This window comes from Sylvia atricapilla, chromosome 8, assembly GCF_009819655.1.
Source record: "Sylvia atricapilla isolate bSylAtr1 chromosome 8, bSylAtr1.pri, whole genome shotgun sequence".
In the NCBI taxonomy this organism is placed as follows: Eukaryota; Metazoa; Chordata; class Aves; order Passeriformes; family Sylviidae; genus Sylvia; species Sylvia atricapilla.
In genome coordinates, this window is record NC_089147.1 from 33,637,671 (window position 1) to 33,660,536 (window position 22,866).

The following is a 22,866-nucleotide window of genomic DNA, read 5'->3' on the forward strand; positions in this document are numbered from 1 at the left end:
TTTGAACATAGTTATCTTATTGATGAAGTAAATGCTGGTAACATCGGGGTTTTTTTTTTTTGTTGTTGTTTTTTGCAAATATGTGAAACTGTGTTTCCTCCTGGCTTCATGATTCCACTGTCTTCACAGTCAGTCTCTGTAACTGTCCTGATAGGAGAGGCAAAATGTCCTCAGGGGACATCCTTCTGGGCCTGTTAAAGGGCAAACAAGCCTTTTGTGGTCTTCTGCAAAGGTATTTGAAGCCAGGCAAGCCTTAAAATTTAGAAGCTTGTCTGGCACAGCAGATTGTTTGTCTTTATCATCATCTCGTAGGCATTTAGTGTTTGAAGAAGTAGCTTAAAGGAGTTAGTGTTTACCACAGAGCGTGGGGTCTGTTGTCAGACCTATGGCTTGGGCACAAACCAAAGCCTGCTGTGAGGAAGGCAACTTGCGCTTGTAGTTCACTTGGCCTTTAAACCAAGGCTTCTCAACTCCGGTGCAAGTGTCATTGGTAACCTTACTTTATGAGTAAGTAAATAATCAAATTACATTTCTGTAAGAACTGTTTTATTACTGCGGCACTTTGATAAAGCAAAGACTCTGTGTACTTTATGCTAGGATACTCCTAACGCGGATATCTTCAGCTGAGAGCAAATCCAACTCCCTCATGTAAGTGCCTGTTCCGAAACTTAAAAGAATAAAGTTTGAAAAAAAAAAAATAAAAATAAAGCCAAATATTTTCACAGTCACTTGCATGTTGTAAACCTGGGAACGATGATTTTGAAAAACTTTATTGTACTTAACCAGCCTCAGATTGTGCAACCGTGTATAACGAGCGGGGGGGGGATAAAACATCCTAAGCTGCTATTTGAATTATTAAACCAGCTGTATTCTCACTAAACCCGGCTTGTGTGTGTCTGAGGGGCGCTGCCGCCCCTGAGGGCTCCCGGCGGTGTGGGGGGGGGAGTGGCGGGGGCGGGGCCGCGCACGCGCGGTGGGCGGGGCGGGCGCGGGCCGATGACGCGGTGGGCGGGGCGGGCGCGGGCCGATGACGCGGTGGGCGGGGCGGGCGCGGGCCGATGACGCGGTGGGCGCGCGCCGCCGCCCTTGTCCGCGGATGAGTCGCAGCGCGTGGCCGCTGCTGCTGCGGCGGCTCCAGGCGCGCGCGGGGCTCGCGCTCCGACATGGCGGCATCGCTCCCCGTGCGCGTCCCCTCGCGTCCTCGGCATCGTCTTCATCGTCGGCCTCCTCCGGGGACGGCGGCGCCTCCCGCGCCCCCGACACCTCGCTCTTCGTGCCCGTGCCGCTGAAGCCGGGCCTCGGCGGCGCGGGCGAAGAAGACGTGGGCGCCGAGCTCACGCGGCCCCTCGACAAGGGTGAGTGCGGTCGGGACCGTGAGGGGACGGAGGGCGGTCCTCGGGCACCCACCGTGAGGCCTCGCCCGCCCTCTGCCCGCCAGCACCGGAGGCGAGCTGGTGAGGCCGCACCTCGCGCGGTTCTGGGCCGCTCGGTTCAGAAGGACGTTAAGGAGCTCGAGCTAGTCCGGAGAAGGGCAGCGCAGCTGGGAAGGGGCTGGAGCAAAAACGTGATGGGGAGCTGATGGGGCTCGGCCTGGAGGAGAGGAGGCTCGAGGAACACCTCGCTCTCTACAGCTCTCTGGCAGAAGGCTGCAGCCAGATGGGGGTCGGGCTCTGCTCCTAGGGGACATCGGCGGGACAAGAGGAAACGGCCTCAAGCTGTGCCAGGGGAGGTTTAGGCTGGACATTGGGAGGAATTTCTTCACAGGAAAAGTGATTAAATATTGAAAGGGGTTGCCCAGCGTGATGGTGGAGTGACCATCTCTGGAGGTGTTTAAGGACAGATTTCATGGGGCACTCAGTGCGCTGCTCTGGTGCAAAAGATGTTGTTCAGTCATAGGTTGGACTCGATGATCGTAGAGGTCTTTTCCAGCTTAATTGATTTCGTGACCCTCCTGAGGGCTGAGGGAAGTGACCCCTGCTGCTCTTGGGTCCTTTCCTGGGGTCAGAAAGGCCTTCTCCCTTAAGAGCTGGGGCTCCTTCCCTGCAGGTTGTCTGACCGGTGTAGCTAATTGTGCCCGTGAAGGTGAAGTGGGTGAGATGACACCTGCATGTGCTGGGATTCTTGGGGATGCGCTGTACAGGGCATGATCCGTGTGGGTGCCTTCCAGCTCGGTATATTCTGTGATTGACTAGGGCCTGTGGGAGGACACCCTCCGCTGTCTTGCTTCCTCCATTCTTTGTTTTGGCACAGTCAGAGTGAAGGCATTTGGCTTGGGGCAGGTCCTGCAGCCAAACTACAATCTTGTGCATTCCAAAACCATAACTGTATCTGAACTTAAAAGGCTTAATCTGAACTGAACTTTCCTCAAATATTGGTGTTACAGACAGAAGAGATTGCGTATGAGTGTGCCTAGACCAAAAGTGAATGATGACTTCAGATGGACAGAGGTTAGGTTTAGATTGAGGATTAGGAAAAATTCTTCCCTGTGATGTTGGTGAGGCAATGGTATAAGCTGCCCAGAGAAGCTGTGGCTGCATCATCCCTGGAAGTGTCCAAGGCCAGGTTGGTTGGGATTTGGAGCAGTGTGAGGTAATGAAAAGTGTCCCTGCCCATGACAAGGGACTGGACAGAGATGTTCTTTAAGGTCCCTTCCAACCCAGATAGTTCTGTGTTCTTATGACTCCATGATCTTTAAAGATTTGGTAAATAAGAGACAAGTTCTTGATTCTTTTGGTGTTTGCTGACCTGAAAGCATTAAGGTCGTGAACAGAAATCTTTTTCATATCTTCTCCTAATTAAGTGTTCTGATGACATATTATTTGTCTTAACTCCAGAGCATAGGAGCATGGGCAAATGATCTTAGTTGTTCAGAACTGTGGAGAAAAGAATACCTGGCCATGAAAGCTAAAAAAACCCTAGTCAGGATGAAGAATCCTGAACAGCTGTAATGCAAAAATCAGTGTCATCAGACTTGCCTTTTATGTGGATAGTGCATTCCTCAGATGCCAATAAAGATGACTGATGGCTTCTTACTTGTGCATTACCTGTTATCTCAGTTACTAGAGGAGCTGTTGTGTTGGATTTTTTCAAAACTACTACTAAAACGCTCTGGGAAAATAAGCAGAGATTCTATTTGGTCTTTGTTAAGTTGTTGAGAAAAAACAGATTGGCTAAAATTATGTGTGCTTGCACAGGTGAACATTAACTACTTCAGCCAGCCTGATGTTCCTCCATGTGAGACTGTCAAGGAATAGCAGCCAGCTGACCTGTGTGGTGCTCATCTGGCTTATTAGCCTCTAGTGCTCTCTTTGTTGCTGTCAACAGTATTTTGAGACAACAATAATGTATTTTGAAGTATTGGTCTTTTGAAACCCAGTAGTGTTAGAGAAGACTGGGCAAGACCTCCTTTAACATGTAGCCGTTTTTAAGAAATGAAATAAATAGTCTTCCTCTGCTTTACCCTTCGCATTCTAACCACACACAGTATTATGCATCAGGTTTTGTTTTAGTATTTTAAATTAAGATACTTTGTCAGATTCTGCTGCCAAGTACTGAACTCGATTCAGTAAAGAAAGATGTGTATTTATGAGCTTTCTGGTTACAGCTTGTGAAGAAACCTTGTTAGGAATTCCAGTGTGAATCATCTTTTTAGCTTGTTACTTGCTCAAGTGAGAGTGATTATAGTTTTCACATTAGTCAAATACTGTTAGAAAGACTAAAGGTCTTTTTAGAAGCTTATTTTTGTAAAGTCAGTTTTGTAAAAACTTCATAACAGACCTGGAATTAATTCACTGCTTCTGTTTTCCATGACTTCATAGGAAGTGTACCCCATAGGTGCTGATGAATGCTTTCAGTTTTGCTGCGTCTATCTTCTGTATCAGTTGCCATTGAGTGTCAGTTCTGTGGCTTCAGTTGTCACACCATGGGGCTGTGCTTTACTTGTGGGAAATACCAGGAAAGACCAGGTATGGGCAGCAGGTCACATGGCAGGAACAGGAGATGCCTGAACGGGGGCTTAGTTAGATGCACGAGGTTGCTTGGACTGGACAGTGGGAGTCTAATAGCTGGGGAGGAATTCTAAAATAAAGCACTTCAGCTGCCCCAGTGGTAGCCCACAGCCTGACTGCGGTGGATTGTTGCCATCAGAGATACAGGGAAATGACTCAAAACTCTTCCTGCAAACAGGGTTGAAACATCTACATGAATCCAATACGTTGGAGACTAACTGCGTGATTTCTGAATTTACCGCAGTTGGGCTGTCCTTTTGCAGAGTGCCTTAAAAATGCTGCTGAGAAGTCAGTCGTGGAGGAGTAAGAGCTTAAACACAGCTCTAGAGTGACAGAATGGTAAATAAGGGGAAATCTCAAAACAGGAGTGAGTGGTGAAAAGGGTGATGATTGAGACAGGACTCAGAGGTCCTGAGTGTGTATGTACAGTTGAATAAGCTCACATGGGCTGCAATGCCAGCTTTATTTTGTTTAGATTTACCTTACTGTTAGGACAAGTATTTGTGCTTAGGAAGGATCCTGACCTTGGTTGTAGGGCGACATGGTCCCAATATCATGTTGCCTTGGATAGAAACATGTTTTTGCATTGACCTTTTAATCTTGTACTCAGGCCAATGGGCTGTGAATTTAGCTGCGGCTGATGTGTTAATTGCTAGAGCTTCCTAGGGAAGCTCTGAAGAGCATTGAGCCCTGTGCTTGCTTATACTGCACTGTTTTCCAGTCTGCCTTTGATTTCGGGGCCCTTAAACAGGAGTGTGGATGCCTTCCTGGGAAATATAATCCTGCTGGTGCCCTTGCTTCTTCGTTGTCTTTGGGAACATTTCAGATCATGAGTTAATCCATTAAAAGACTCCTGTAGCTGTGCACAGGGTATGGGATGTGCATTTAAATCTGCTCTATTCTTGTCAGCTGGTGATTTTCATTGTGCCAAGTGGACTTGACACGCTGAAAGACTCTAAAACTCAGAGACAAAGTGAGTTTTAAAGTAGGGATGTGATTTATTCAGCGCTGGGCGCAATGTGGGATAGCTCCCAAAGGCATGCCCACCCCTCACTCACTCCTATTCTCCTTTAACCTCGAGAATGTTGCATATGGATCAAGTTTTGCAATACATCTATGCATATACATTCCTTGGCTCCTCCTCTCCCCGCTTCGTATGTTAATTATCTTATCGGCCCTTTGTGCCTGCGCAGGTGTCTCTGGTGGTCTTCCCGGGGATCTCAGAGATGAAGAAGGATAGTCTTCCTCAGAGATGAACTTCTGACCCTGCTGTCTTGTGCATGCCCCCTGATCCTCTGGTTATAGTCCAGGCTCTAAGACCAGGTTTATCTGGTCCTGGGGGCTCAAGGTGCCTTCAGTATCTCAGTGTCTTTGGTCATCTTGCATTCTTGTCTTTTGTTCTGGTAAACAACCCCCCTTTATCAGGCATCTTTGTATTTCTCTTTGCTGTTCTTGCACACAGCCCTGTCTCTTCCTTCGAAGAGCAGCGATACACACCATCTGAATGCCTAGCCTTTAATCAGTATTCTTCTAATTTTTATGATTAATATCCTCTAGTTTCTAACCCCATGTTTCAGACTGTCTCTGTTAGAAAGGCAATCTTTCAATAATTTAAAGTTGATCTCATGTGAAGTTTTCCATGCCATGTCAGACAGTTACGGAGTGAGTTGCAGAGAGTTGAGCTTGACAGTTGTGTTCAGTGACTTGTGCTGGCATCCAGGGTGTGCTGCATTTATCACTCCCAGCATTTTGTAATGCAGGGTTCATAGACTTGAGTTTTAAGAATGGTGTAAACTGATTAATAGGTATTCATGATATTTCCTAGATTTTTTGTGAATTTCTGATCTGCCGGTGATGGAAAGGGGACACATCTTTTTGCACTGTCTTCTAACTAACTAAATTTAATGAACTAAAATCAGCATGTACTTGAGTAAATACAGTTTTGTTGCAACAGTGAGCTTGCCTTTTAGGGGAGGGAAAGAGTCTATGAGTAAGTTTATAAGATTTTATTCAAAGAAAGCTCAGTAATTTGTGATATATATGAAGAAACTCTGGGATTTTTCTTCCTTCCTTTTATTTAACCTGAGAAAAGAAAGAATACTTTGGTTTACCTGATCTTTCTGAAGAGTCTGTCTTGAAAGCAGGATGGAGGGAAGCATGTACCTCAGGATGTTGATTAAAAGCTGTCACCAAGTAGTTCATGCAGATTTGCTTTTCACATTAAAACCTCCTGACAGGTGCTGATAAAAAGCAAACAAAAACCCACCCCAAAACATTAATTAGTTTGTTCCATGACTTGTTAGCTGCATGTTTCCATCTTTATGATTTCATATCAAGTACCAGGGGAGATGGCTGGCACCATCTTCATGGCAGTTCTTACTCTGCTGCAGTTGGAGGTTTTCCTTTTCCACGAGAGTCCCAGTCTCACTCACTGATTGTATTTGATTTAGGGAGAGTTCATTTGAGTCTGTTCAGCATGGAAAGATTCCCTCTCTCCAGCGTAGGAAGACTACAGGCCAGGATCCTTGGGCCATGTTCAGAACTCCAAGCCAGGAGAATGTGATTTAATTTTGAGGAAGCTGGAAAAAAAAAGTTACTCTTTTTTTACAGGTGAAGTTCTGAAAAACTTAAACAAGTTCTACAAAAGAAAAGAAATTCAAAGACTAGGAGCAGAACATGGACTAGATGGTAAGATGTTTTAAGTTTATAATATTTTAATGTGAAATCTGTTTTAATTCAAATATGGTATTAGATGTGATCTTATCACAACACTGCTTCTTTACATTGCCTCTGTCACTTAGTTCAAATAACCTTTATGTTTACTTTTAATAGCTTATATTAAGGTTTAAGTTTTCAATGAACTGCTTCAGGGTTTTATTGGGGGGTTTACAAAGAGACTCTCCTGATCCTGGCCACGTTAATTTTGTTCCTGTTGTTGTTGTTGTTGTTGTTTTGCAGCTCGCCTCTTTCACCAAGCCTTTATAAGCTTTAGGAAGTATATCATGGAATCCAGTTCTGTGAGTGCTGATTTGCATATTATTCTCAATGATATATGCTGTGGTGCAGGCAAGTATCTGGAATGCTTGTAAAATAAAATGTGCATTTTACCTTGTTTTTCCTCTGTATACTTACGTACATACCTCTGGACCCCCTACTATACTGTCAGAGAGATTAAAAATCCCTGCCTCCCTATCAGAAACATTTGTGCCCATCCTAGAGAATGTTCAGTTCTTAAATCTTCTGAAGTGGAGATGAAAGATGTGGAGGTGTTAGCAGGAAGCAGCCTGTTGTTTTACAGCATTTGTTCATGGCTGAAATGAAAACAGTGCTGTTCTGTTTATCCCTCTCTTGAAAATCCAGTAGTCACTAGGGGGCACTTGCAGAGCTTTCTCCTGGCTGGTGGCTTTAGGGGCAGCTTTGTGGCAGTGCTCTGTTTCCCCGTGGCACTCAGAGGTGTGTTTGCCTGCTTAGTGCATCCTGTGTTGTGCTTAACAGCACTGAACTGAGAGATGATGCCAGCTGGGAACAGCAGAATCCGCTTTCTCTAGTGTTTGAGCTGTACAGTGTGTATTCTAATGATGGGATTTTAAAGGTTGCAGTGATTGTTAGTTTTGTCTTAAAATGTAAAAGTGTAGATTTTAAATGTTGGCCATCGTAGGAAATTGTCTCATTACGTTTCTTGTGCATAAAATGTTCCACAGGATTTTCTTGTTTCCACTCCTTATTTGGTTATATATGAGCATTATGCCTTATAACTCATGTAGAGAAATACTAAAAGTTTTAATCTGAGTTTGCTTGTCCAAAGATGATCATTAGATATATAGGGTTTTTTTAATTTCCACAATAATTTTTAGTCATTGAATAATAATTCTCGATTTAACCTCCTCCAAAATAGAACATCTCCCTGCCCCCTCCCCCCCAAACAAAACTACTCCAAACCACTGCATGTTCTTTTTGTGTGTGTATGTTTGCTAATAACAGTTTTTTAGATCAAGATTGTTCTTTGAAATTCCCTGAGAGCTGGACAGTAGAAGTGGGACCTGAAATGAGACCTTTAAGGCCCACATGTGTACTCTGCAAACATTCAGAAAAATGAACCTGAATTTGTCTTCTGAGTTGATTTTAGTATTTTTATTTTCTCTCCTAGGAGTTGGAAACTTAGAAATTGGAGTCAGCATCATAAGCCTCGGTAGCTTAGAGAAGCTGCAAATCTTCATTGCAGCTTCGTTTATTCATAAAAGCACTTTAAAATCTCTCCCTCGTCCCCTCCCTGTTCTTTAGCATTTCCAGTTTCTCATTTTTACTTAGAAGTTCTGTGGGCTAGTAAGCTGAGCAGAGGGAATACACTGAAATGAGATGCATTTTTTTCAATAATATATGTATTCCATTGCTAAATGAGTCCATGTACTTGTGTTAGTTTCCCTTTCTGCCACTGAGATATTATTGAACTTTATAGAGAGACAGAAGTTGAAAGGATTACGTAAGTGCAGGATAGAAGTAGTAGAAATTTTTTTTTCTAAGTTTATTATGAATGATTGTTATTATTATTACACTCAGATAAGCACACAATGTTTCTGAAGAGGATTTGTTCTTCTAGGTCACGTGGATGATCTATTTCCATTTTTCCTGAGGCATGCAAAGCAGATCTTTCCAATGCTGGACTGCATGGATGATCTGCGCAAGATCAGCGATCTGAGGCTGCCACCCAACTGGTCAGTGTGGTGAAGTGGCTGCATTGTTTTCTTTTCTTAGTGTCATAGAATTTCATATTCTATGGACTTGTATGTAATTATGCTACGTTTTCAGTTCTTTTCTCTGTTTTTACAACAATTTGTGTCGGGAACTCTTGTATTTTTTACAAGTTGCATCACAATGAATTAAAAAGAAAATAAGATTATATCAGCTATGAAAGATGCCAAATTGGTGTGGCTTTCCAGGAAGATGTTTTCTGACAATATGTTTGGGAGGTAGCACATCAAAACATTAAAATATTGATAAGCTCAAGGAGAGAGAATTGCAGTAATAATGAGAATTTTGAATGCAATGTGTGAATTTCACTTTGAATCTTTGAAAGCATTGCATGACTTAGGAGATCAATGGGTAAGACACAGTAACCTCTTTATACTGTCTCTAAGAACTTGATATTTCTGCTTTCAACACACATTAAAATTATTAATAAATAAATGCTTAAGCTAATTTCCACTTTCTTCTCAATCAGTATCCAGATAAATGTTCAACAGATCTGCTTTATTTTGTCTTTGATTTAGGTATCCAGATGCCAGGGCTATTCAGAGAAAGATAATATTCCATGCCGGTCCTACAAACAGTGGAAAAACTTACCATGCTATCCAGAGATTTTTGTCAGCCAAATCTGGAATATACTGCGGTCCACTAAAACTCCTGGCTCATGAGATCTTCCAAAAGAGTAATGATGCTGTCAGTATGTCATATTACTTACCAAGATCCTTAGTACTGGAACAGTCTCATGAATGCGTATCTGTAAAGTCCTGTAGTGGCCCCGGCTGGTCCCTGGAGCCCTGTGCTTGAGCAGTGCAGTGCAAAGCCTTTTTTGCTTTGCAGTGGTGTCAGCTCATGTGAAATCAGTTGTGCATTCCTGCTTTAGGAGCAGAATTCAACATCTTTTCCCCAAGTGGAATAATGCTGTACCCAGAGTACATGCAGTAATCTCCGTAACTTGCCTCTGTTCTTCGGGAATTTGTTGCTCCCTGGGTTATCCAGGTTCTCCTATTAGATTTTTCAGCATAGAGACCATGCCTTCTTTTGCCCATGACCTTTATTATAGCTTGTATACAAAAAATTATCCTTGCTTAACTCACCTCAACCTTTTGCTTCAATGTATAAATATATTTCATTTCACTGTCCTTGAAAAATTCTGCAGATTCAGATGTGTTGAGTTGAAGAGCAGTGCTGTATATTAAGGCCCTAGAGGAAATTCTCATTAGTGTTTTATATTGCTTCTGGCATATTTTTGGAGCCTCCTCACTGGTGTGTTTCCAGCTGCGGAGAAGCAGACCAGTTCTGAAGCTACAACCACATATAACGTGTTAACACAGCGCAGTGTGTGTGTACAGTAGTGATGTTGTGATTTCTGGTTTTTTGATGTGGAATTTGTAGCTCTTGTTGTCAGTCTGTCTGAGCAACACATCAGCAAGATTGGCTTGTCCTAGGAGATAGCTGTAATGTACCACATGCATTCACAGAGTGACTGTGGGTACCAAGCAGTGATGTTCCTTGCTAGTGGCTACTGAACTTTTCTCCCGTGTGTTTAGTGTGTGTGAGAACTTTTCAGTTGTCAGCTCCTGGATCATGTTTAGGCCCTTGGGGCTTAAAGAGGGCTTCCAGCAGGGCTCTGCAGGTAGCTGTAGGTATGGATGGACTAGCCATCAGCAGCAGTGAGTGCAGGGTGGTGGCCTCAGCTGTCTCTCACAGCTAATTCTCATCTTACTGGTCCTCTGAGTTCTTGCTGTGCGAGTACAAGGTAGCAGGGCCATTGCCGAAGGAGCTGGAGCTGGCAAGGCTCTTTTGCACCTGAGCCTTGCTATATGAGCCCCCTTGTACTCTTCTAACAGTTCTTTTGGGGCAGATATGGCAGCTTTGAAATGCTCAGGGGAAGATGTAACCTCCTACAGGAGTAGGGGAAGGTGTCTAATTACAGATACCACCTTTTCATTAATGAAAAGTCTCTGATAGGACTTAAATACAACGCACAAGTCTCTCAAGGCTTACTAGTTATTTCCTGGATAGCTTCTATTACACTGTCCTAGAAACTACTGTAAGAAACTGTTCCTGTCCTCTTTTATGTTCAAGAAACTTAACCTGAGATTTCTGAATGCCTTTAGAATGTGCCATGTGACCTGGTGACGGGAGAAGAGCGTGTGTTTGCCAGTGAAAACGCCAGACAGGCTCCCCATGTTGCTTGTACCATTGAGATGTGCAGCACTAATACACCTTGTAAGTATTCATAATTGTTTCTGTCCTATCTGTGGTGTCCTTGTGTGTGTTATTGCTTGGACTCAAAAGTAGCTGAGCTCTTTTTTACTCTTACTTGAACAATTCCTGAACTATGATAGAGCAATTCAAGAAACCTGGGTCATGTCAGGATAGCTTTTTGGTGATAGAGAATTAGCTTTATTTGAGCAGCCTTTTTTGGGAAACCTGGGAGTTCCTTCAGTTCCTTTGTGTCTTGTACTGCTGTTCTAGATGCTCTTCCTTGGTGCATCAGTTTTTGTTTTTTTTTTTTGGTTTTTTTTTTTTAAGATGAAGTTGCCGTGATTGATGAAATTCAGATGATCAGAGATCCTGCCAGAGGCTGGGCTTGGACAAGAGCCCTTCTAGGTAAGCTTGTTTGTGTTGGCAATGAAATTGCTTAATGGCACATGAAATTGAAGGTTAGAAGTCAGCATAGTCATTAATGGTTATAATATGTGATGCAAAATAAAAGTATTTCTTCTTCATGTCTTCTTACAGCAAGTTAGAGAGATACTATGCCTCAAATGATTTGTCTGCATGACAGGAAGCGATTTGTCATGTTTTATTTAATGAATAGGTTTTTAAAATTTTATTCAGATGCCTCTTTTATTTTTCCTTCCTTGGATAATAGGGACTCGTTACTACATTGTGCTGTCCTTTTACACTGACTATTTCCAAGAAGTATGCTTTTCTGTTCAATTAAAGCACCAGTTTTCAAGAGACTACCTTTGTAGAGATTTTGCTAAATAATGGTAAACTTTAAATATTTATAGTGTTAATTTCAAATGGCTTATTTACAGAGCTGCATCAGTCTGTTATGTTCTTAGAAGAATTATTTTGATAATTTAGAATTTTTCTAGAGGAATTTTTTGAAACATTTTTCCTTGCATTTGGAACAGAAGTTTGGAATCTGATTCTCTCTTGACCCTTCCTTTTGTTGCTTTTGATTCTGAGTTTAGCAGATTTGTCACACTTCCTTTACTTCCTGTTTTTCCCTTTTCTGTTCTGACTGAATTAGAGGTGAATTCATGCAGAAAACAAAACTCCTCAGTTCTGCTATGGTTTGGGAGTTAGTAAAACATAAGTAGTTAATAAAACATACTCAAAGCTTTGCTCCATTTCAGTGGCTGAGGGTACCTCTTGTTTTGGCCAAGAGGGTGCAGTGAGGTATTGGCTGCTCTGATTATCACACTGATGATTTGTCAATATCAGCTGCTGGTAAGAGATGAAGAGCAGCTCTAGGGAAATAGTGAATTTTGGGAGAGGCTTTAGGTGGAGGTTTGGGTCCTCGAAGGAGGTGAAATACAGTCTTCATTGTGTTTAGCAACCAAAATACAATTTTTTGTTACCTTAAGAGCCACCTAAAGCTACTGTTGTATATAAACAAGTAACATTTTCCTTTTTATTTCACTGGACCTTATTTAGGCCTCTGTGCAGAAGAAATCCACGTTTGTGGAGAACCTGCTGCTATTGACTTGGTGACCGAGCTCATGTACACTACAGGGGAGGAAGTTGAAGTAAGTAACTCTGAGAAGCTATGAACAGAACATAAGGTTCTCTTTGCTGTGAAACGGCAAAATTGTAGGGAGTTTTGGGGGTATCCCTGCTCAAAGTTATCCTGCAGGAAGTCTTTTTAAAATGTTTCTCAATTTCTATCAAGCAAAGATGTTGCAAAGTTCTTTCTTTCTCTTTTCAAACAGTGATACTGTTTTTCTGGAAGAAGCTAAGTGGTTTGATGAGTTCCCTTCAGGAGATGCTGTAGCTGGTACAGCTGTTTATGGGCATTTACAGTTCTGATCTTCCAGGAGGGCACAGTGCTTTCGAGTTTGCTGACTTTACAGGATATATTGATAGTTAGTCCTGTTATGATGGAATTTGAGTTCAAAAAGATACCATCTTTGACAACTTGAATTCTAGGTCCGAAACTACAAGAGATTGACTCCTCTGACTGTGCTGGATTATGCCTTGGAGTCCTTGGATAACCTTCGTCCTGGGGACTGCATTGTCTGTTTCAGTAAGAATGACATTTACTCTGTCAGCCGACAGATTGAAGCAAGAGGATTAGAATGTGCTGTCATATATGGCAGTCTGCCACCAGGTAAAGCACTCTGGCTTTTATTGTTTAAGAAGTGTTCTGTTTCTTGCTACTTTTCTTAGGAAAAACACCCCTTGTACTGCTTTCCTTATTTTAAAATAAAGCAGTGCAAGTTTCCTAGTTTTGCTTCTCTGTATTATATCTAGAGAAAGTAATCAGCTTTCATTGGCTGGTGTTTTAATCTTGGGATTAGGCCTTTATTATGTACTTAATTTTGATCTTCACAGATAGATATAATGAAATGAGGTCTGTCCACAGCTCTGGAGATGATTTAAATCCCTTCTGCCCCTTCCCCCAGTCTGCAGCCAAATACCAATCAAATACCTATTTATTTATTTTTTTCCTCAGCCTATTATAACGACTTTGGACTTAGTGATTCATTGTCTTTATTTTGTATGAAGTTTGCTATGTGACGTATTCTGTCATTCTGTTTTAGGAACAAAGCTTGAACAGGCAAAGAAATTCAATGATCCTGATGATCCATGCAAAATTTTAGTTGCTACAGATGCAATTGGAATGGGACTCAATTTGTAAGTACTTGCAGCAGGTTACGGTATGTTTATTTTCCTTCGGGTGCGATAGCCACATGAATTTCCTTGCTTTTTGTCTCCCTAGTCTGACTAACTCATCTAAATATCTGCTGTGTCTAGATAACACAGTACATACATTTCACTTTTGAAGTAGCAATCAATTTAGTTAGGCAGAACTAAGCTCTAATTTTAAAACTGATTCCAAGAATTAAATGGCTCCCTTGGCGTGTTCACACAATTCAGTGTGATATGTGGCCATGGCTAACAGGGCCTACTGGATCAACTGGAGTCAAATGTGCTAGGTTATCAGAGTTGTCATTCTCTTGCATTTCTGAAATACAGAGCAAGTTCAGGCCAGTGTCAGATGTATGTCTTTAGTGAAGGACATGCAGTCACATTGCTACAAACTACTGAGGCAGGTGGTGGTGAATGGACTGGGAGGTGATTAGGTTGTGAGTGATGTATGCAGAGATGACGATTCTCCTGCAACTAGCCAGTAGCCTTCTCCTGCCCTTTAGAGTATACTGTGTCCATAAGTAGTATCAGTGATACCCTAATTTATAGAGGAGAAAAAAGCTTATAAAAAGCAAAAGCTTTAATTCTTCATATTGGAAGTAATTTGCAAAAAATGATTTGCCTTTGTTTTTGTTGAAATGTTTCAGGTGTATCAGAAGAATAATTTTTAACTCCATAGTAAAGCCGACTGTCAATGAGAAGGGAGAGAAGGAAATAGACTCCATTACCACCTCCCAGGCTCTGCAGATTGCAGGCAGGGCTGGGCGTTTTGGCTCCTCCTTCAAACAGGGAGAAGTCACCACAATGCATCGCGATGACCTCGTGCGGCTGAAGGAAATTCTGAGTGAGGCTGTGCCCCCTGTCAAGGTGAGAACGTCAGTACCCAGTTTATACAGATGTGCTCTGCAGCTGGCTTATGATATTCCGATCCCGAATTATTTTTCCTTCTGTCTGTTTGCAATTTAGTAATAAAAATGGGTTGTATTGTGCCAGAATGACTTTGGATGTATGTCCCATTTGGAGACTTGAAGTGTTGCTTTTGTGTTGAATCAGCTCTTCTAAGAATTCAAAGCTCAAGCACAGAAGTTCTTAAGTGTGCTAAATAAACTGAAGTCTGCAGGGTGCTTTGGTTTCTTGCATTTTGTCTTTCAGTATGTTGTTTTTGTTGCGTTAACTTGAAAACAATATTGAGAAATAATGGAAGTTTTTTTTTCTTTATTTTCCATTTAGGCAGCTGGCCTACATCCTACTCCTGAGCAGATCGAAATGTTTGCTTATCATCTTCCTGATGCCACTCTATCCAACTTAATTGTAAGAATGACCAAAATATTAGCTTCTGCTTTAAAATGAAGTATCACTAATAGCTTTGTACAAACCTGCCCATGGGAGGACCTGACAGACAGCCTTGTGTGTATGTTTTATTGATTGGATTCTTCTCTCTGCCACACAAGTGACTGCATATAGGTTTAGGATGTTTAACTTTTCTGTGCCACTATAAACCTGAAAGCTGTTGAAACGTGTCAGTCATTTTAGACATGTCTAAAACTGTGCAGCAGCTTTTTCATTCCAACTTTTCTGAATTTTAATGTAGACATTTCAGTCTGAGGCTGAAGATTAGAGATCTAAAATTAGATAAATTATTTGAAAATTCCAGAGAAACTGATCATGTGAGATTTCCACATATCTGAAAGATACCTGATTTTTTTTTTCTTGTTTCTGTGGATTTGTGGTAAAACAGGGTGTTTTTAACTTTTAGAAAACTGATTTTGTGGGATCATATTTAGACAGATACTAGTTCCTCTTGGATGTACTTAAACATTATCAAGTAGAAATTAAGATTCCAATACTGTATTGAAAAAAGTTATCACAGCTTTAGTGAGATATCCTTGGCAGCTTTCATGGTTTTAAATCCACATTATTGTTCCTGCTTGATCTGCTGTTATGTAGCAAAATGTATATTTCTAACCTTAAATAAAAGATTATCCCAGGAGACCTCCTGAAAGACTTAGCTTGGTACAGTAACTACACATCCTTAAATTTTTAAATTAGCAATTTCTGGACTAGCATAGTGGTATTAAGATAAAAACCTTGTGTTGTTTTTGATCTCTTATATATTCAGGCACATATTTAATTAAAAGCTCAGCATTTCTTTAAAGATGTTCTTAAAAAAATCTTTCAAGTATTTACATTAGAGAATTAATTTTGGGAGCCCATAAATTCCCCCTGTAGGGTGCACTGCATTTTCCCTTTCTCCAAACCTTGAGTACATTTCATATTTTCTTTGAACTCCTCTATTGGATTTCTATGTTTAGCTTTTCCTAAATAGATCTGATCCTGGCATTGAGCTAAAAATACCTCAATTATTGAATTGGATCCTGTAAAGTTAGCTTTTTGGGTCATGCTAAGTGACAAACCTGGAGAAATTTCTAAACTTCGTGGTAACTGGTTCCTGTGATGGTGTTCTTTGTAACTAAAATATGCCCTTTTAGAACTTTGTTAATTGGAAAACTGACTGAAAGTGTTTGAGTAAAGTGTAGTGTGTTATGTCTTCTCCGATCCTGTGTTGGAGAATTTAATGCATGTTCTGCTGAAAGAGCAGGGCAAACTCCCCTACCCACTTTATTATTAACTGTGGTCAAATTTGATGGTTTTTAATTGTTCTTTCAGTATAACTAGTCTTTCAAACGCGATAAATAATTTTTGGTTTGGTAAGACAAAGTTTAACAACCCTCTCCTGTAATAACACTCTTGCATTTGGTTTTATTTTCACAGGATATTTTTGTGAGCCTCTCACAGGTTGATGGGATGTACTTTGTCTGCAATATTGATGACTTTAAATTTCTAGCAGATATGATTCAGCACATTCCACTAAATCTGCGATCACGATACGTCTTCTGCACTGCACCCTTGAACAGAAAAGAGCCTTTTGTGTGTACCACTTTGTTGAAGGTCAGCTATTTTTCCCCCCTCAAAAAGTCCAGTGTTTATATTGGACCAAGAGGGTTCTGATATACTGGAACTGTACCTAGCTGCCGTATTTGTTGTGGGGCTTTGCCATCAGAACATTTGAGAGCATTCTTTAAGTGCTCACGGGTAGAATAAGAGATGTAAAATATCTGGACATGTATTGAATTCTTCACCATTTTTATTGACCAAAGTTCTGAGATGTGGTTCTTGTGATGTCAAAGTTTGGATAACTTCTCTGCTGTTTACCTCTGAAAATCCTACTGCTTGTCCTTGTATGTCAACTCTAAACTGAGTGAGATAGGAGTTGTGTTCCCTAGTCACTTGTGTATTGTTAAGCTTTGCACTATAGCGTTCCTAAAAGCAGTCATTAAAAACCAAGTTACTGCTCCTTTGAGCTGTTAGCTTGTCAACAAAAGAAGAAAATGTGGCATTAAGGGTGGTTGCTGATGCTGTAATACAGTTACATAGAATTTAAACTTCAGAAAACATAGAGCTGTCAGTTGCTCTCAGAATTATGTCACTTTACTTTTCAGGCCTGGATAAATTGTTTTTTCCTGTGCCCCTGGAGTGATTATTTTGAAGAATTTATAGTCAGCTGATTTTTCAGTTTAGCTAATAATGTCACTTGGGACTGTTACTTTGTTAGGAGGCATTACCATTGTTCCTTTTTTGAAGACTACATTAAAGTTTTAAAATGAAATAGTGTAAAATGAAACTGATGTAGTGCCCTCATGTCACAAAGAGTTGAATCAAGTGCCTCATTAGGAAAACACTGATCTTTTGGAGTCCAGGTAGTGAAGGTGCAGAGGAGCATAATGTGTTAGAGGGAGGTATGCTATTGTGAATGCTTGTGTGAATTTAAGCCCCATTCCCTGGCCAAAAAAACCCACTTCAGCATCAGCCAGATAGGAAGCAGTTCTTCCAAAGCATCAGTACACTTTGAAAATTTTAGATTTAAATCTTACTTGGCTTATTTTTCTGTTAGTTGAAGAGCTGATGTGTCTGAGTTTCAGAAGAGCAGATTTCTAGTGCAGATTAATCTGTTGGTTTGTAGGTAGTGTGTTCCTAACCAGGAAGTACATTTAATATTCTAAACCCTGGCAAGCCCGAAACAAGATAATAAACCAAATAGGAGGATTAAAAAAGACACAAAGTCCATCTGCTTTGCTAGATGAAATCAAATGCCTTCAGTGTTACGCTTTTCTGGATAGCTCTGTGCTTTTGTTGCTTAACTCTGTGCATGGCCCATGAACAAATTGTGTTAATGAGGCCCTGGGAAGGAGAAGTGACTCCTGTGTTGAGTAATTAAGAAAAGAATGCCTGGCATTTGGGTTGTGTAAAACAAAGCAGGTATTTTTATGGAGTATTCTATGTATACAGATTCTGGGGAATTTAACTCTTTGGGGATTTCTTTCCTGACTAACTGAGGATTTGACCGAATCTGCTGTTTTTCAGTTTGCACGACAATTCAGTAGAAATGAGCCTCTGACTTTTGACTGGCTCTGCAGGCACACCAAGTGGCCCTTAGCTGCTCCAAAAAACATCAAGGAACTTCTACACCTTGAAGCTGTGCATGATGTTTTTGACCTCTATCTTTGGTTAAGGTATTGTCTTGGTGCTTGAAAACCTTTTTTTTTAAATTTTTTCTCCTATTATTTAAGATTTGCAATCCTAAAAGTGCAGTGTTTTCAAGCCCATGCGTACATGGTGCAGGATGGGCTTCTTTGGCCTTTTAGAGGATTTTGACAAATGCAGTGTTGAGGGAGTGAGTTCTGCAGACAGAATTTTATGACTGACAGAAAGAGAAAAGTAGAAACAAGGTGATCCTGGGCCTGAAGCAGCTGAAATGCAAATTAAAATACTATTACCTTCCATGTAAGCAACTATTAATAATTTTTTTTTTTTTTTACTTAGCATATATCCCCTTTTTGTCCTGTTGAGAAGGTTTAACTGTGTGTTGTTTTGCCTCTCTTCAGTACCGCTTCATGGATATGTTCCCTGACGCTGTCCTTGTAAGGGATATCCAGAAAAAACTAGATGACATTATACAAATTGGTGTCTCCAACATCACAAAGCTGATCCGAGCATCCAGTCTGCAGCTGCTCCTGGCACAGCTGGAGTTGTGTCAGACTTTCCTCTCTCAACGACTCAGAAGGATGCCAAGGTGGTTTCAGACCATCACAGTGCAGCCTCCACGGAGGCACTGTCCATTGCAGTGGAGGCTGCAGGACTGAGAAGAGCAAAGAATTTGGGGCCCTCTCGGCTTGGTGGCAGGCAGGAGGATCTGAAAAGCTATGGACGTGGATCTCTTGCCAACAGATTGCTGCAGGAGGGACTTCTGGACACAGGAAATGCTGAGACAGCTGGAGAGTGAGTGGCAGGATCAGCACAGGAATGGTAGATATGGCATTGGTTCAAAAAGGGATGATCAGCATACTTCAAAGGAAACAAGGAAAAGAGAAAATAGAACCAAGTCCTAATTCTGTTTAATTTTTATTCATAAAATAAAATACTATTTTAATAACTTCTTTGGCATTTCATGTGTACATTGCTGCCACTCCTTGATGTTTTTCCTTCTCCCATGACCAGTGATGTGAAGCACCCAGAGAGATGGACTCTTAAAAGCTCAGAGGCCATAAGTTTGTTTTTACCACTCAGCTGTACACTCTTTCAATCATGGTGTTCAGCATAAACATATGATCTGCTGCTATGTGAAAATTTCAACTTGCTGTCTTCTTGCAAGGTATCTTCTCATCATCAATAAATGTCAGATATTTCAATTGTAATGAATTAGCTACTCATTCCACCCCTTCCCAAAGGGCGGAGTTTAACAGACCACAAGCAAATAATGAACTGCCTGGAACAAAATTGGCTCAGAATGGTGATAGGAGTCATGTGCCTCTAACCATTGTGTCTTGTGAAAATGTGGAAGGAGGTGAAAAGCATTTATGGTTATGTGTTGAGAGTGATGGAATTCTGGCCACAAGAATTTCGGAGTGAGTTTCAGTTCTGTAATCTGACAGTTAATTATGATACTGTGTGATTTGGTTTTCATGTGAGCAGCTTTTGTGTGTGCTTTTTGAGCTCCCAGTACAGGTACTGAATCATGCTGAAACTGCTGTGTATTTACAGAAATGGGGTTCAACACTTGTGTATGTTTCTGGGCTGCCTAAGGAGCATAATGCTACACTGGCCATATACTGGGGTTGGCTGTGTACAGGTGCACAGGTCCTGCTTGTGTTAATAATGTTGGGAAACCTTTAAGAACCAGGTTGAATTTCACTATCAGATACCTGACTTTCTGAAGTGATCAACTGTGTTCTCTGCAGGCTGAAAGTTTTGCTCTGAATCTTCTTTTCTTTCTCCTAGTATCAATCCTTTATGCTGCTGTTCAGAGAGAAATCTGCCGCAGTTTGAAAGTCATCGTTGTTTACTAAAAGGCAAGCAGTGTGTAAATGTTTCTAGTCCTCATGATCTCCTGCTGGTTTCAGTACAGTAATGGTGGGAAGAGAAAGTTTTAGATCCTTGCCCTGCAAAGCCCCGTCTTTTTTTCCTCCCCCAAGAAAAAATCAAGCAGCTCTGTGTGTGGCAATGGCCATGTGAGTCTTGTGGATTTTCTGTTTTGCGGATGAGTAGCTCAGCTTTGCTTTCCAGAGTCCTGCTGAACACCACTTGCACAGATTGCAAGCTTGCATTAACCCTTACAAATGTGTTGCATTTGCTGCTATCACACAGCCTGTGTCATGGAGTGGTATCGGGTGCCTCCTTGTTCCTTGACAATCACTGGAAGGGAAGTGGTACTTGCTCAAGCCTGCAGGCACATTTTGACCGCATGCATTGTCCCACTTACCCCTGGGACTGCACTTCCCCTAGATCCAGGGTGAATCTGCAGACCATTGTTTGAAGCCACCTTGGTTGTCCACCATGGGCAACTCCTGTTTTCTCTGCCCAGTGTGTGTGAGGTTGGCTTGCGAAGACCCACATTGATGTTGTGATTTGCTTCTGTTTAGGTGAGTTATCCTTTAATCATACAGTAAGCTGAGTACTAGTGTGTATTTCTGAGCAAGGAAAGAGTGTCTGGGACTTCAGGCTGTAAGCCAGCTTTGTGTTTCAGCACCAAGCCTTGCAATAAAGAAGCTAATGACTATAAGCATTGTATTTTGCTGAGATTAGCACTTTGCTTAACTTGCTGGTTGTTCCATAGTGACTCCATAGTAACTGTTGTAGAAGCTCTGAAGTTTATTCAGGCGTTTCCAGGCTGACTTTATGGAAGTTTTCTTGTCTTCTGAGCTAATGGTGTGGCTGTCATTGACTCTCATTAGAATGGCTGCCCAAATTGGTCCCATGTGGTACAATCTGGACTGGTGTGGTTCAGGGTTACCCAACTACCCATTTTTAACCTGCCTTGGGGGCTGTGCTGAAGCTTTATTTTTAAGCAACAACAGTGCTGTTCTCTTGATCTGGGAATCACATTTGCAAAACCGTTTTCGGGTATTCAGATTTCCAGATTAATTTCAGGCATTCAAATTAGAAATGTTTGGAAGTTTATTCATTAATTGTTTATTTGCTGTCCTTCAAACGTAAAATGCTGATTGTAACAGCACTTCTTGGTAAAATCCTTCTGTCGTTTAAGCCCAGTGTGCTCTGTTCTGTCTGTGCTGTTTCCATCTCTTCTGATTTTTCCCATCAGTTCCCATCAGTCTCGGGTGTTCTGCCTTACTTTAGTGCCTTTTGCACTAAGAGTGGCTATGCAGGAAGCGTGAATATGGGGGATCCGTTTCTCTCCTGAGCTTTGATGAACTTCTGGGAATATAATGAGGAATGAAGCTGCTGCCACTGCAGGGACGGGGTATTGTGTTCTAGGGGTTGGTCTGGGAATCATAAACTATATAACAGAAGGATCTCTTCTGATGACTCACTAGTAGCCTTGTCCACTGTCTCCTTTTTAACCTGGGTAGCAAATCTAGCAGCCAGCATTGCTGCTGCCTTTGATACCTCACCAAAGATAATGAGTTTATCTCGCAATGAAATGCTTATTGATACAGTACCTCTTTCTAGAGGTAACAAGGGCACATTTAGCTGATGTACTCAAGAATTTTTTGGAGTTTCCCCATTGTAGCTATGAGCTTTTCTCTGCGGGCCTTTGACTGCAAGGCTGTGGGAGGCAGATGAGCACCAGACTCTTCAGGATTCTCCATTGTGCTATGAGATGGGGTTTGGAGGCAGAACAGCCCAAGAAAGTAGAGAGGGAGGCATTGCAATTTTAAAATCTTGTTGGCCCTTGCAAAGCAGCGAGGGAAGGTTTGTGAATAATTTTTTTTGGGTGCAGCTCAAAAAAAGGGAAAAACATCACCTCAGCCTTCTGAGCTGCATGCATTTGGAGCTGATCTGTTCGCATGGGCCTGGATTGGGTTCCCCTGTCCTGGCCAGGATATGTACAAAATGGCTGTGACACTTTTGGATGTTGGCCCCTTGGTTCATTGAACTGCTGTCTGTGTGGAAATGAGATAATGTCTTGTCTTTTCTTGCACAACAGCCTGCCGGAAGCTGGATGCACCAGGGGTGAGTGAACAAGTTACGCAGCAATTCTGACGTGTCAGGTATTTCACAGAGCCTGCTGCCAGTTTAGGAACATTTAGATCTTTGAGACCCTTTTCCAGTGGCATCTGTCAGAGAAAGAAAGAAAGAAAAGAGGGAATGAAAAATAAATCTACTGCATTACAGACACAATGAGCTCTGGATCAAAGTGGGATGGAGCTTGAAAGGTGATGTTTTCAATTTTGCTGGCCAGAGGGGTTGTGACTCGGATGGCGTGGGTAAACAATGAGGAGAGAGACAGTCCCTTTGGAAGTCAGTGGCTTGACTTAACGAGCCAGCAGTTATTAAAAGATGAATAGAGGAGAAGTGAACCGTGCTTTCTGGCTGGTTGTGTGGCTTATTTTCTCTTTCTTTTCTCTCTTTTCTCTCGAAGATCAAAGGCCTAATTTTAGAACAAGCCCTATTTATGGACTGCTCAGCCACTTTGTCTGCTTACTCTTGTTCTAGAATAATGGAAAATAAATAGAGCTGGCAGGATCTCCCTGTGTCCAGAGCTCATCCCTGATGCAAGGCAGGAGGAGAAAAAAAGAAAAGACCTTCCTTAGGTTGTCTCTGCAGAGGGAATTCCCCTCCCTTAGCTCTTGCAATCTTTCCTCGTGATCACAAGCTGACAAAATGTGACCTGTGACTGCTCCTGATCCCTGCCTTCTGACGCAGCTGACAG

The 22,866-nt window shown here is 41.7% G+C and overlaps 1 protein-coding gene across 1 annotated transcript; it reads left to right on the forward strand.

The window, feature by feature from the left end:
• Window positions 1-1,066: 1,066 nt before the first annotated feature.
• SUPV3L1 (Suv3 like RNA helicase) lies at window positions 1,067-19,128 on the forward strand. The gene is given in 18 exon segments (XM_066324345.1): window positions 1,067-1,355; window positions 6,618-6,695; window positions 6,966-7,073; window positions 8,605-8,719; window positions 9,275-9,443; window positions 10,868-10,979; window positions 11,286-11,363; window positions 12,423-12,514; window positions 12,915-13,095; window positions 13,529-13,622; window positions 14,285-14,504; window positions 14,868-14,948; window positions 16,410-16,586; window positions 18,060-18,208; window position 18,288; window positions 18,581-18,689; window positions 18,692-18,945; window positions 18,947-19,128. Coding segments are annotated over 18 exon segments (2,415 nt in total). The 5' UTR covers window positions 1,067-1,096; the 3' UTR covers window positions 19,085-19,128.
• The last annotated feature ends 3,738 nt before the right edge of the window (window positions 19,129-22,866 follow it).